The sequence below is a fragment of the Cucurbita pepo genome, chromosome 10 (assembly GCF_057944985.1).
Source record: "Cucurbita pepo subsp. pepo isolate OVF chromosome 10, ASM5794498v1, whole genome shotgun sequence".
In the NCBI taxonomy this organism is placed as follows: Eukaryota; Viridiplantae; Streptophyta; class Magnoliopsida; order Cucurbitales; family Cucurbitaceae; genus Cucurbita; species Cucurbita pepo.
In genome coordinates, this window is record NC_141807.1 from 3,695,960 (window position 1) to 3,710,398 (window position 14,439).

Sequence of the window (14,439 nt, forward strand, 5' to 3'; positions counted from 1 at the left end):
GCTAATCATCTTCCATAATTGTTATTCTTTTCCTCTTTGCTATCGGACTAAAGAAGATAAAAAACTAAGCTTTTATAACTTTTCTTTTCCAACTTTTCCAATTCACTTTAGAGTCTCAATCATATTAGGGGACAAAAGAAACACTTGTTTGTGAGTCACCCAACCTTTTCACTTTTTCAAATTTGTTTTCTATACTTTAAACAAAGATTGTATGTTGTACCAAATTTTGTGTCAAAACTTGCTTTCAATAAAATTGGTTACATATGCCTTAAGCCCCAACTTTGTCCCATAATCCGTCACCAGCACTAAGGGTTCACAGTTGAACCCTTTGAGTTGGCTAATAATTTGTTCGTGCATGAGACTTTTATGCGATTATACGGGGACAATTAAGAGTTGCAGACCAACATCTAATCCAAAATCTAACTTGATCACTGGAGTTATCCTAGATCACTGGAGTTTTGGATATCTTTGGATATCTATAGAACTAACCTATGATTTATGACTATACATGTGGGCATTATTAGGGAGTTCAATTTCCTTTTTAGTGTACCTGTCACACATGGAAAAAGCCCATAGTATACCTTGAGGTTTGGCAAAACTTAGCATGCATGAATCTTTTGAGAATTATAACTTATGTGAAGGTCCCACCTCGATGGTCTACGATACAATATAGGTCAACTTTGATGAAGAAAGAGACTAGCAAAAAAAAAAAAAAAAAAAAAAAAAAAGACCAAGAACTAAAACTTGAACGAGTTTCCAGTAAATTACCCTAAGTTGAGCTTAGATTGAACAAACAAATCTAGTGCATAGCCCAAGAAAAACTTAGCTCCTAAAACAGAACAAGACACTAAACAAAATGAAATATGAACCACCAATAAGTTGCTTACTAAGTATATAAAAAACACTAAACCCTTTTTCTTAAATTTTCTTTTGAGGTGGATCATGACAGTTGGCTATAGAAATCAGATTTTCTTTCGTACCCGTCTTGTAATTGTTGCATTTCACATATTTTAAACTGTCAAAACTTGCAACACTGCATACACATGTTCACATATTTAAAATTTTATGAATTTTTCTTATTCCACATTGGCAAGTAATGGACATTAGCTGGAATGATTCGAAATATGACAAAAGGGTAGAACAAAAATGGAAAGGAAAGAAAGATTCATGGAGTGAGAAATGATGTGTATGAGAGTAGATGATGCCAAAAGCTTAGTTTGTAAGGAAGAACAAAATGTTAATGGAGATCAAAGGTTGACAATTTTAGGCACCGGCCTATACTATTTCCATGCTATAATAGAGTGGCCCTATGCACACCTAAATAACCAACAAATTTAATTTCATCACCTTTACCATCATGTGATACATTACATAATTATTAATAAAATAAATATATAATAAATTTCACAAGTGGAAAATAATAATAATAATAATAATAATAATAATAATATAAATAAATAATAGATTGAAGAGACAATTGATGAGCAGAAGAAGCAAGCCCCTGAGGCTGATTCTGAGCCACTGACCCATTGCCCTGACTACGTGCTTTTACCAAAATGGCCTTCCAAAAACAACCTCTCACTCTCTCTCTACAAACCCCTCGCTGACTTTTTAACTCATTTCATCCATTGCCATTTGCCATTTGCCATTTGCCATTTGCCATTTGCCATTTGCCTGCAACTCCCCATTTTTCTGTTCCTCAAATGTCACGCGGATGAGGAAGAAGGAGTGATTTTAGGGTGTGGTCTAAGCTACAAGGGGCACTCTCCCCTAATTTTAAGGGACCACCCCCCACCCCTCACCCCCAGTTTCTGTTATGCTTCCATCCAGCCCTCAAACCCTACCTACTCTCCCTCTATATTTGCGGGCTGCCCTTCGCTTTCCTCAGTCCCCACCACTCACTCACTCACTCACTCACTCACTCACTCACTCACCCTTCATCTTCTTCTTCTTCTTCTTCTAACAACATAAACAACATTCTCTTTTCTGGGCTTTCATGGAGTTCCCATTTTCTGAGCTGATCAGGTGAGTAATTTTCGTTTTGTGTTTTGCTGTTTCTGGTAAAAAAAAATGAATGGGTTCTTCTTCAATGGAGTTGGGAAAACACCCAGTTTTTTACTTTTTACTGTTTCTTTTGTGGGGTTTTTTTTTTTTATTATTTATTTTTATTTGAATTCCAGAAAATGATATCCAGGTTGGGATGATCAAGGAAGGAGAACAAAAACAAAACCTCTAAATCCTATGATGCTTGCTTTTCTCACATAAAGTAAAGTATAATAATAATAATAATAATAATAATAATAATATTTATTCATTCATAGAGTGAAAAAATAAAATAAATAAAATGGTTAGCTTTTTTACACTTTATGGGTAGAGTTTGTGTGTGGATGTGTTGTGGAATGTCGCTCTCATTCATACTGTATAAGTTGTGTTATGATTTCACACCAATTTTCTGAAATTCATCCTTAAATACTCAATGCTTCCCTTCCCTTCCTTCTCTCCTAAACCTTTCTTACTCACTAATACTCACTCTCAGACGTTTAAAAACCTTAACCCAAACAGAATAATATCTGCTAACAGTGGATGTAGAGGCACGGGAAAGATCCTATTTTTTATACACAATTCCAAAATGTTGAACCATCCCTCGTGAACATCAACCCAATCAACCTAAATCATGTCGTAAAGTTTCAGATCTTAATGCACATCATCGTGTTGGGGGGCCGGGGGGATGATAATTTTCAGACAGCAATGAGAGAACACAATTCAACGAAATGAACTCATAAGCTATTGTTGTATTATTATTATTATTACGTATAAGAAAAACCAGATGTCAATGATTGGATTATACACACAATACAATACAACACAATACAACACAACACAACACATTTATTGTATAAACAGAAAACATATAATTCCAGAAATTTAAGGAAACTTGTATGGAAGGATATTCAGACAACTAATTATTCCATTCCATAAATAGAATAATGACCGGAGGAACCCTTTTGATCAGTTTACGTAAACGAATGTTTGACATGCAAACATGAGATCAGATAATGAGCTCAGAAGAAGATGAAGAAGAACATCAGAATGACAATTTCCAGAAGCTAAGGTAGGGCTTTTAATTCATGCATGGCAAGGGACCGAAAAAATGAAGAATTATTCAATGAAGCCGTCACAATGCAAGTTGATATAAACTACGAACATGGTGGTCGGGTGACGACGAAAAGGTAAAGGAAATGAATTGAAGGAAAAAAAGGAGGTGGAAATTTGAAGAAAATAATTAATGAAAATGAAAAGAGAAAGACAAGAAGGAATAATAATAATAATAAGAACAATGATGAAAACTATAAATAAATAAAAATAAGTGATAAAAAAACACTTACAGACACAGCACAAGACTCTACGCAACCACAACAACTATGTCGTACAGCAAAAACGACTTCGGATTTCAAGAAGAATAATTTTATATGTTCAAAACTACGCATTGAAATTTGAACCAAAAACAACATTTTAATCCAAAAAACATAAAACAAAACAAAAAACAAGACATTTTTCAGCATTATTTTCCAATTTTGCTCTTAAACATAATGGGAGAAGAGGGGACGATAAAGCATCGTGAAGTGAAGGGTTTTTTTTGTTTTTGATTTTGGGTTTACTACAAATTTTAAGCAGATCTATTGAAATGTAGACATAATAAACAGAAATGGAGAAAGAGTTCATGAGATGAGGAAGAGTTAAATGAAAAATGAAGCTGCGTAGCTATAGCTTAGCAATGTAGTTGTTTTTTTTTTAAGATCTTGGTGGTAGGAAGAATTGCGTACCCGCCATGAAGCTATTCAGCGGCGTTGAATATAAGGAGGAAGGATCGAGCAAGGGTAATGCGGCGGAGGAACCACCGCTTGCGGTGGTCGCATCAGTCGCGCCGGTGATGAAATTCAGTGGTTGCACTCCACTACTACTCCCACCACCACCACCACCACCACCGGATGAGGTCTCAGCCGGTGGAATGTAATTAGTTTCGGGTCCTTGATCGTATAGAATTCCCTTGAAAACATGTCCTCCGATATTGACCGCCGTTTGATACGCGTATTGATCGTCGGATTCGTCGGTGGAGCTCACACGAACGCAACGGAATACTGCTGGTGAGTTCAACTCCGCCGGGAAATTCCCAATTTCTAACCCTAAAAAATTAAATTCAATATTTTATTAGAAAAAAGAAATGGAAGATTAGGGATTAAACACAGAGGATGAACTCGTCAGGAATACTGCATAACAGTAAGTAAAGAAGACAGAAAAAAAAGGTGATGGGGTTTACTATAGCGAGAGGAAGTTTTGACATCTGCAGCACGCAATCTAAAATTATATAATTAAATAAAGAAAAAAAAAATAAAGGTGGGGAAGGGATGATTGTATTTGTATTTGTATTTGTACCAGAAGTGTTGTTGGGGATGAGAGTGCAGGCGAGAGAAGAGGAGGAAGTGGGGTTATAATCTCTGTGGCGTTTGGGATTATTGTCGCCATGAAGGTGAAGTTGATGCTGGGTTTGTAAGGCGGCGAGTTTCTCTTGGCGTTCGCGGCGCTTGGCGGCAGGGACCCAAGTGCTTTTCACATGGGTTTCGCAATGGAATCCTCGGCTCTTGCAGCAAGTCCTGCACCGCATATGGACACAGTCTTTTTTAGCTTGGTTGCCACAGTCTTGGCAGCTGATTCCTCCTCCTCCGGATCCTGACCCAATCATCATGAAATTGCCCGATCTGGAGGAGGATTCATCGGAGGTTCGAACGGGTAAAGCGGCGGAGTAAGGAGTCCGGGATTGGGTTTGGAAGAGAGGCTGTTCTTGTTGAGGGTGCTGGTGGTGGTGGTGTTGTTGTTGCCATAGCTCCACGTTGCCCTTGTACCAAAACAAGGTCTCCGGGTTTGTGTCGTTGTTTTGTTGGTGGTCTTGATGGTCTTGATGGTCTTGATGGTCTTGGTGGTCTTGGTGGTCTTCTCTTCCTCCTCCACCTAAACTGAAGAAGCCAGACATTGTTGCTCTGACCCAGAATTCGTGGGTGACCTAAAATCCATAATCAGAGGGTCCAACCCCTCCTCCCCCCCTGCCTGAATTGGAGGCGCTTGAATTATAATCTTTTCGAAAAACAAATTGAAAAGGAAATGAGTCTAGAATTGGGGTTTTGGGGATTTGGTAAATAATAATCGTGAAATTAGTTCGGAATGAAAAAAGAAAAAAAAAAAAAAAAAAGAAAAAAAAAAAAAGAGGAGAGGTGGGAAGGATGTGTGCGTTGTAGTTAATTACCAAACTGCTGCAGCTGCTGGTGCCTGGTGGCTGCTGCTGCTGGCTGCTGCTGGCTGCTGCTGCTGTTGCTGCTGTTGCTGCTGCTGGGTGATAGTGGGGGCAGCGTTAATCACGCTTTGAATTCCCCTTTTTTTTCAATTTTGCCTCTTCCTTCTCTCAGTGTTACTAATACATCCACATTTATGGCCCAGAATTACACCTCTCTCTGCAACGCCGCCATGCCTTTCTCTTTCCCCACCTTTCTTTCTCTCTCCTCTGCGCAGTTTTCTTTTCTTTTTTTTTGTTCTCTTTCTGATAACCCAATTTAAGTCCCCATCCAACTCCCTTTCTCTCTTCTTCTTCCTCCTCCTCTTCTCCTCCTCCTCCTCCTCTCCTTCCCCATGGATCCCAACTCTCAAGTGCTCAGATCATCTTCATCACACCCATCTATAATTCTCCCCTCATCTAATGGTTCTCCCACCTCCACGTGTCACCCCACCAGCTTTTGCCCCCATCCCTCCCCCTTCCGCGAAAAACCCGCTCACTTGTCTGTGACAACCGTTATATGATCTATTTTCCTTTTCTTTTGTTTTTTTCTTTTTTTTTTCTTTTTATAAATATTCTCTTTAGGGTTAATTTGTAGGGATATAAACCCCCTCCCCCTCAACAAAATCCTTCATCTTTTACTTTTATAAATCTACCCCCATACTTTATACTAATTATTTTCATTTCTCCCCTATTTATACATTCAATAATAAATATTCGAGTATATTCACAATATTCAAGCCCAGCCACCCCTTAACCAAACCACCGAAACTGGACCCAATCGGGCTTAAGCTTAACAATTAACCCCCCCCCCCCCCCCCCCCCCCCCAAAAAAATAAATTAAATTAAATTAAATATTATTATTTAAATGACCCTCTATTTATTACGAATTGCTTTTCGGTCCTCGTTCCCCGCTTTCGGACTTATGTCTCAACTTTCATCAGATAAAAGGCACCCCCATCCACAAAAAATATATCTAAATTCAATAAAATTAAATTAAAATCTTCACTTCTTTTTGTCTTTCTTGTATTTTTTTTTTTAATTAATTATTCTTTTCATGAAATCTTTAAACCAACAAGTTTTTAGAATCCACGAGATTCCAAAGACAAATGGTTACATAATATTAAATTATTGAGTTGGCCTCTCTAGCTTAAATTTAATAATAATTTTCTATTTAAATTTGTAATTTATATATATATATATATATATAAGAAATAATGCGTGGAGGAGATTTGGGCAGTGACAACGAGGCAATATAAGGTTGAAATTAAAAGGAAATAATCAGATATTACAATTAAATAAATATTTTTCAGAGTTGATGGCGTGGCTTTACAAGCTTACACATCGCCACTTCTCCTCGTACCTTTTATTTTAAAAAAATAATCAATCTCCTTTTTGGCTTCCGCCTGCGTTCCTTTTATTAATTATTTCTATCCGTTTCAATTTTTAAACCAAAATTAAAAATAATAAATGAAAAAAATGGATTTCAAATATATAATGTCACGTGATATCTTTTTCCTACTACTATTATATTTATTATATTTATTATATGATTTTTTTTTTTTTCTAATTACAATACTAATAAAACAAGCGAATATTTTAAATTTTAAATGAAGTGCTATTTTTTTTTATTGGAAAAAAAAAATGTCATTGTCAGGCTTTTGGAGGCAGGTTGGCAACTAATATTGTGCGTGCTATCTATCAACAATAGTGTTTGCAATGGAAAGAGCTATCAGAATTCATCCCCTAAAGAGGAAACATCCATTTTTATTTTCTAAAAATACCAACCTATTATTTACTTTATAACATTAATTTCAAAATCTTTATTTATTTAAATTCTTCTTTTTTTTTTTAAATTAAATATATATCTTTGCATATTTGGTTTGAAAAGCTGAGAAAGAAAGAAAGAGAAGAAGTGAATGATTTGTGGGAGTCCCAATAAGCGTTTTAAAAGCTTATGAATGAATGAATGAATGAATGAGTGAGTGAATGAATGGGCTGTCGTCTTCTTCCTCGAGCCTTGTGTTTGTTCCCATGGTTGACTACCAGAGCTGAAGCCCCAGCCCCTTGCCCTGCCTGCTGGCTCCTTCGAACAAATCCCAAAGTTAACCAACCTGAACCCATTTTGAAATGCAAAAATGGGAAGCAAATGAGTCACTGTCGGGGGCTGGGGTTTGATTGGATTGGAATGGAAACTGGTAGCCCATGTGATCACTCTCTCACCGTTTCATGCTCTTCTTTTTAACCTCATTTTGTATAACCTACAAAACTTCCCTCATTTCTAAGTATGCATAACTTTAGTGCAACAGAAGAGAGTGAGTGAGTGTGTGTAGCTCATACTTGATTCATTCAAATCAAATTATTTGGAGTTAGGCGGGTCCTAAAGTGTGAACACTACCTACCTTACCTTTCTTTTTAGCTTACCTCCTATTAATCAAAGACTTAAAACGAATCTTTCAAATCCTTCTTTCACTTTTTTTTTTTTTTTTTTTGGAGACTCCCTTTTTCTCTATTACTATTGCTTACTCGTTATTTACGTCTTTAATCAACTAAACAATGCTCAAATTGACTTAATTATTCAAAATTTTATATGGGTTTTAGATTATAATATGAAACATAGAGAACAAAATAACTGATTACAAAAAAAGTGTCAGAGTCTATGAGAAATACCTATTCTTAAGAAGGGTAGATGCTATTTTGAGTTATACAACAAATTCTTGAAGTTGTGAAAGTAGATGCCATTCTTCTTCTTTAAGGTTCGTCCTCATGCTCACATTATTCTCAAATGTCTTTTTACTGGAGATTTTGAAGAGAGGAATAAAACATTTTTTTTTTTTTGTAAAAGTGTGAAAAGATCTCCCTAACCAACGCGTTTTAAAACTGTGAGACTGAAAGCGATACACAACGAGTTAAAATGGACAATATCTATTAGTGGTGAGCTACACTTCTTCAACTAGACTCCAAACTACAAATTTTTTTTTTTTTTTTTTTTTTTTTTGCTAAAAAAACAAAGATTCCTATTTCTAATTATTCAGTTAATTAGAAAAACAACGTTTTTTCTTTCTTAAAAGTTTTCTTTAATTCAACGAGGAAGATTTGAACATTTGATTGATATGTTTGAAATAGTTATGAGTAGATAAATAATGAAAAGAAAAAAAAAAAAACAAAACATAATGCATTGAGGTTGTTTTTGTTGGTCATAGGTCGTAATTAAACTGTAATAAATGGTTAAGGTAATTCAATTAACGTAAGAAAGAATCAAAGTCCTACAATTGTGGTTTGGTTTGACAAGCATATTGAATAGGCAATTAAATGAAGTGGGCTTAGTTTATATTGCACACTCAATCTTAATTATTGAGAATCGGAATAAAATTTTGTTTAATTTATATTCTCACATTAACTTTATGAAAAGAATAAGGATTTGTTTTGACACAAAATCAAGATATTGATTTCTAAGCCTGAAAGGAACAAACACTATCATATAATATATGAGAAGAATAATGTTACATTAAAATTATATAATATTTTTTTTTAAAAAATTGCATGGTAGAGAAAAAAAAAATGATCATAATTAATGCGTTATGGTAGGCGTTGGAGGAGGCAGGCAGCTTAAACTTAAAGCAACAAACTGGTAGTATAGATTTGATGATAGTCCCTACGATGAGCAAGTAGGGCCATTAAGGTGGTTGACTCATCGAGCTTTGCGCCAAATTCCCATTATAATGGCTTAATTATGGACATCTTCATATTTCATTGGCCTGCGCCTCTTCTTCTTCTTCTTCTTCTTCTTCTTATGATGGCCTACTTTAGTTTAAACCTTTCAATTATAATTAATTATTGTTCTTATGCTAATAAACAGCTGCATATTCCTATTCTTGTTTTAATACTCATTCACAATCATCATGTTTAATCAAACTTTTTTTTTTTTTTTTTTTCTTTTTGTTGTTGTTTAGAAATGAAATCCTACTTACTCGGCATTGGCTACCCTTATCCAAACTCATTGTTAGCAGATATTATCCTGTTACGTATCGTCATCAACTTCCCAGTTTTAAAATGCATCTGTCAGGCAGAGGTTTCCACACCCTTGTAAGAAATGGCCTGTTACATATCGTCATCAGTTTCATGGTTTTAAAATGCATATATCAACGAGAGGTTTCCACACCCTTATAAGAAATGTTTTATAACAACCCGTACCAACCGCTAACAGATATTATCCTATTTGAGTTTTCATTTATGAACTTTCACTCAAGGTTTTAAAACGTGTCTGATAAAGAGAGATTTTTCACACCATTATAAAGAATGTTTCATTCCTCTCTCCAACCGACGTGGGATCTCACAATCCACTTCTCTTCGACACCCAGCCTCCTCGTTGACACTCGTTCCCCTCTCCAATCAATGTGGGATTTTGTAGTATCCACTTCTCTTCGATGCCCAACCTCCTTGCTGACACTCGTTCCCCTCTCCAATCAATGTGGGATTTTGTAGTTTCGTTCCACTCTCCAACCGATGTGGTATCTCACAGTCCCCCTTTGGGGCCTAGCATTCACTGGCACTAATACCATTTGTAACAACCCAAACCCACTACTAGCAAATATTATCCGCTTGTCCGTTATTTATCACCGTCAACCTCACAATTTTAAAACGTGTCTATTAGGAAAAAGGTTTATACACTATTATCAGGAATATTACATATATTTAACATCAACGTGGCCTAAAGATTTTTTTTTTTTACTCGAGTATAAGATATTTTAAGTGAGTCATGAGGAAGAAGAAAATGTCATTTTAGTTTATGAGGAAATAAAAATCCACATCGAAATTTAGAGCTTTTAATATTAATGTTTCTAATTTTATTTTTCATTCTATTATTATTATTATTGCTTTCGGCCAACTCCTATGGAATGGGCTGGGTTTCTAATGGGCCTTTCTCTTTTTACTGATTCGGCCCACGGCCCACGGCCCACGGCCCACTGATTTAATAATAAAAAAAAAAAAACAAATAAATAAAAAGAAAAGGTGGTGGGAGATAAAAGAAGGGTGCATGCAATACATGCAAAGGCGTAGGCACAAAAACAGGAAGTTTGTGAATGGACAATTGTCCCCTTACAAACATGTCTTCTCTCCGAGTCTTTTGGATCTTCGAAGCTTCTAAATTTAGAATCCTTTGTCTTCTCCATCCTTTTCTCTCTTCCCATACTACTATATCTTTCTCACTCCCCATAGCCAAATCTCCAAGTTCCTCCTTTTTTTTCACCTTTTGCCACTCTGTTATGGCTCTCGGAAGGCCTCGTGGTAGCAAGCGATCGTCCTCTTCTTCTTCTTCCTCTTACGCCTCCACTGTTACGACTCTCGTCTTCTTATCCTTATGCGTTCTCGGAGTATGGATGCTCACCTCCAACTCCGTTCTTCCCCCGCCGTCCACAACTCGCACTTCTTCCGACGAAACCCAACTCCCCAAATCCCAAGAGAAGGATGCCACTTCCGTGTTCGAGGATAATCCCGGTGATCTCCCTCTCGATGCTATTAAATCCGATGACGCGGTTAATATTATCGTCGATGATGGTTCCAAGGACCAGGAGTCGAGAGACGCCAATGAGGCTCAATTGTTGGAGGAGACTGTAATGACTCGAAATCAACAACCGGAAGACGCCCAAAAAACAGAGGACAAATTAGATTCAGGAGGGAGTCAAGAACAAAGCAATGAATCCACGGAGAATGTGGATGCCAAATCCAATGAAATGCCTTTGCAAGTTGATGGTCAAGAACAACAAAAGCAAATACAGGAGGAGCCTGAAAACAACGCTAATTCACAAGAAATTCAACAAGCAATTTCAAATGAAGAGCAACTACCAGCAACAGATGTACCAGAAAACAGTGGAGACACTCAAAAGGATCAACAGAAACCTGAATCTGAACCCGAAAAAGTCCCGCAAGAACCCGAAATTCATAACCAGGATGATGACAAGGCTCAACAAGAGACACAACAGCAACAAGAACAGGACAACTCGAACACGAGCGACAATAGTAAAAAGCCGACCGAGGATCAAGAATCACAGGGAACTGAATCCAAGGGGAGCCAAGAAGCCTCAAAGGAAACAAAAACGGAAATCAAAGTGGAAGAGACTACCACAGCAGGGTCACTTGAGAGCTCAGTGATACCCAAGGAGTCGAAGGAGTCTAAGAAATCGTGGTCGACGCAGGCAGCGCAATCGGAGAACGAGAATGATCGCCGGAGGGAAGAATCGAGCAGTGACGGTAGCATCTACGGATACACGTGGAAGCTCTGCAATGTCACGGCAGGGGCTGATTACATCCCCTGTTTAGATAATGAGAAAGCCATTAAGAAGCTGCGAACGACAAAGCATTTCGAGCACCGGGAGAGACACTGCCCGGAGGAGGGACCCACATGCCTGGTCTCCCTCCCGGAGAACTACAAAACATCCATCGAATGGCCTCAGAGTAGGGACAAGGTAATAATATGTAGATAGATGACATTGTGATTTGTGATTACTCTTTGACCAATCCGTCTGAATTGGATCATATCATGAGCTGTCCGTGTTCGTGAATTGCCACAGATTTGGTACCACAATGTACCACGCACAAAGCTTGCCGAGGTGAAAGGCCACCAAAACTGGGTCAAGGTTACCGGCGAGTTCTTGACTTTTCCCGGCGGTGGTACTCAGTTCATCCACGGCGCTCTACACTACATAGATTTTCTTCAACAGGTAAGAAAAAATGATCTCCAACTTGGCATCAAAATCAAATTCCATTCTTGATTTCAATATTAGATCCAATATAACTAAGATATGAAATGAGTGTAGTCTTTACCTGATATTGAGTGGGGAAAGAAGACAAGAGTGATATTGGACGTGGGCTGCGGAGTTGCCAGCTTCGGTGGCTATCTGTTCGAAAAAGACGTGCTTGCAATGTCGTTTGCACCGAAAGACGAGCATGAAGCTCAAGTCCAGTTCGCCCTTGAGAGGGGAATTCCAGCCATTTCTGCTGTCATGGGCTCACAGCGTCTGCCATTTCCAAGCATGGTTTTTGATCTTATTCACTGCGCTCGATGCAGAGTGCCTTGGCATGAAGAAGGTTATATAATCAACCATGGACTTCTCTAATCTTCTTAACTTGTAATTACAGCTCGACAGTTGGGAAATCGAGACGTTTTCTTTTCGCCGATGCAGGTGGGATGCTTCTCTTAGAATTGAACCGAGTGCTGAGGCCGGGAGGGTTTTTTGTTTGGTCTGCAACTCCGGTGTACCAGACCCTAGAAGAAGACGTTGAGATTTGGAAAGGTAAGTAAGTTTATAGACAAGAAACAGAACATGTTCAACAAACAAATAGATTCGGAAGCGTTCTTAGATATCTACCTCGCTGGCCACTTGAATGCTCATTGGTTATTTTTTCCCTCAGCAATGTCTGTTTTGACAAAGTCCATGTGTTGGGAGCTTATGACAATTCAGAAGGACAAGTTGAACTCCATTGGAGCTGCCATTTACAGGAAACCAACCTCAAACGAATGCTACGATCAAAGAAACGAAAAGCGTCCTTCCATGTGCAAAAACGACGACGATCCGAACGCAGCATGGTAAGCGAGCATTCAGGACATCTCAAGTTCAGTTGTGTTCAATGGGTTTGATTTGATTTAGCATTTGGACTTCTATTTTCAGGTATGTGCCATTGCAAGCATGTATGCACCGTGTGCCGGTTGACAATGCAGCGAGGGGAAGCAACTGGCCAAAACAATGGCCTCAGAGGTTGCAAGCACCTCCTTACTGGCTAAACAGCTCCCAGATGGGCGTTTATGGCAAACCAGCTCCTCAAGATTTCTCAACTGATTATGAACATTGGAAAAGAGTTGTGAATAAAACTTACATGAATGGATTAGGCATAAATTTGTCTAACATCAGGAATGTGATGGATATGAGATCTGTTTATGGCGGGTATGAGTAAATCCTTCTGTTTCTTCTTATCTCATCCACAAAACTTATACTTTCGACTCGAAACATTTCAACATTGTCCTTGCAGGTTTGCAGCAGCTCTGAGAGACCTTAAAGTCTGGGTAATTAACGTAGTGAATGTAGACTCTCCCGATACGCTTCCGGTGATCTACGAGCGCGGTCTCTTCGGCATTTACCATGATTGGTGTGAATCCTTCAGCACATATCCAAGAACATATGATCTTCTACACGCTGATCATCTTTTCTCAAAGTTGAAAAAGAGGTAGAATAAGATATACTCCAACATTTCCTCATTTTAAGCTTCTAGTGCACAGATAAAGATTCAAGCCTGACCTTTTCTCTTGTATAGGTGCAAATTGCCTCCTGTCTTAGCAGAGGTCGACCGCATCGTAAGACCAGGAGGCAAATTGATCGTCCGAGATGAGTCCAGCACGATCGGAGAAGTGGAGAACATGTTAAAGTCTCTCCGTTGGGAAGTTCACTTGACCTTCTCCAAAAACCAGGAAGGGCTGCTGAGTGCTCAGAAAGGCAATTGGCGACCAGATATCTACGCAGAGTCTTCCTGATTTTGTACACAAACACGCACCCAATTCTAATGAAAGTACCCTCTACAGAGATTTGTAGACCAGCTACAATCTCTGGAAGAGTTGCAGTATGTAAAATAGGCACATACCTCAGCTGCTTCCAAACTGAGAGTATTCCATTAGAGAAACAGAGAGAGTTTTAGTCCACAAATTGTTAGGATTATCCATAATGTTACAAAAATATGTCCACAAATTGGACATAATCTTTCTTATAATATCAACTCAAATTCAATCTCTTAAACATGTCTTTCTCTATTCAAAACCATCTTGATTGTGATCGAAACTGTTTAAATTTCCATGAACAAGAAGAACTCTAAAGCATGGTTGAAGGGGTACCTGTGATCCACAGCCATCCCTATCCCTTCCCTCTTTCTGCACGTAAAGTCAATACAAAACAGTCTCCTTTTACTGTCCCTTTGTACTCGTTCTTGGGGCTTTGTGAAGATTCCCAGTTTTGCAGAAGATTACAAGAAGAAAAAGAACACCCACTTTTTCAATCTTAATTTCACTTCATCAAATCTCCTCAACGGCTACTTCTTTCAGTTTCTGTCAGTTTCATCTCCTACCATTC

General features: G+C 38.0%; 2 protein-coding genes and 1 long non-coding RNA gene across 5 annotated transcripts; 1 reads left to right on the top strand and 2 right to left on the bottom strand.

Moving 5' to 3' along the window:
• Nucleotides 1–3,591: 3,591 nt before the first annotated feature.
• On the bottom strand, nucleotides 3,592–5,985 carry LOC111803193 (protein EXPRESSION OF TERPENOIDS 1). Of its 3 annotated transcripts, none has more exons than XM_087127365.1 (3): nucleotides 5,300–5,985; nucleotides 4,435–5,103; nucleotides 3,592–4,184 (listed from the first exon to the last, which is right to left on the bottom strand). In XM_087127365.1, the coding sequence occupies exons 2-3, from the start codon at nucleotides 5,027–5,029 to the stop codon at nucleotides 3,793–3,795; spliced, it is 987 nt and encodes a 328-aa protein (XP_086983491.1). In that variant the 5' UTR covers nucleotides 5,030–5,103; nucleotides 5,300–5,985; the 3' UTR covers nucleotides 3,592–3,792. The 3 variants fall into 3 exon arrangements, with proteins under 3 accessions (XP_086983491.1, XP_023543255.1, XP_086983490.1); XM_023687487.2 differs by having other exon boundaries at nucleotides 4,435–5,130; XM_087127364.1 differs by lacking the exon at nucleotides 5,300–5,985 and having other exon boundaries at nucleotides 4,435–5,217.
• Nucleotides 5,986–10,580: 4,595 nt separating this feature from the next.
• Nucleotides 10,581–14,109, top strand: LOC111804028 (putative methyltransferase PMT27). Its single transcript, XM_023688690.2, has 8 exons — nucleotides 10,581–11,790; nucleotides 11,896–12,045; nucleotides 12,142–12,412; nucleotides 12,508–12,618; nucleotides 12,737–12,911; nucleotides 12,994–13,266; nucleotides 13,352–13,546; nucleotides 13,634–14,109. The coding sequence occupies exons 1-8, from the start codon at nucleotides 10,591–10,593 to the stop codon at nucleotides 13,848–13,850; spliced, it is 2,592 nt and encodes an 863-aa protein (XP_023544458.2). The 5' UTR covers nucleotides 10,581–10,590; the 3' UTR covers nucleotides 13,851–14,109.
• LOC147790475 (uncharacterized) lies at nucleotides 10,968–14,417 on the bottom strand. Its single transcript, XR_015422707.1, has 5 exons — nucleotides 14,205–14,417; nucleotides 13,618–13,973; nucleotides 12,694–13,523; nucleotides 12,149–12,590; nucleotides 10,968–12,023 (listed from the first exon to the last, which is right to left on the bottom strand). It is a non-coding gene; the product is annotated as an uncharacterized LOC147790475 (long non-coding RNA).
• Nucleotides 14,418–14,439: the final 22 nt, after the last annotated feature.

Bases quoted from the DNA above. Each gene is read 5' to 3' on its own strand.
- LOC111803193 (XM_087127365.1), bottom strand. From the start codon at position 5,029: ATGTCTGGCTTCTTCAGTTTAGGTGGAGGAGGAAGAGAAGACCACCAA. The intron at 4,185-4,434 runs GTACAAATACAA...TTAATTTTTTAG, and splicing joins CATCCCCAACAACACTTCTG to GGTTAGAAATTGGGAATTTC.
- LOC111804028 (XM_023688690.2), top strand. From the start codon at position 10,591: ATGGCTCTCGGAAGGCCTCGTGGTAGCAAGCGATCGTCCTCTTCTTCT. The intron at 12,619-12,736 runs GTAAGTAAGTTT...TTTTTCCCTCAG, and splicing joins AGACGTTGAGATTTGGAAAG to CAATGTCTGTTTTGACAAAG. The intron at 13,547-13,633 runs GTAGAATAAGAT...TCTCTTGTATAG, and splicing joins TTCTCAAAGTTGAAAAAGAG to GTGCAAATTGCCTCCTGTCT.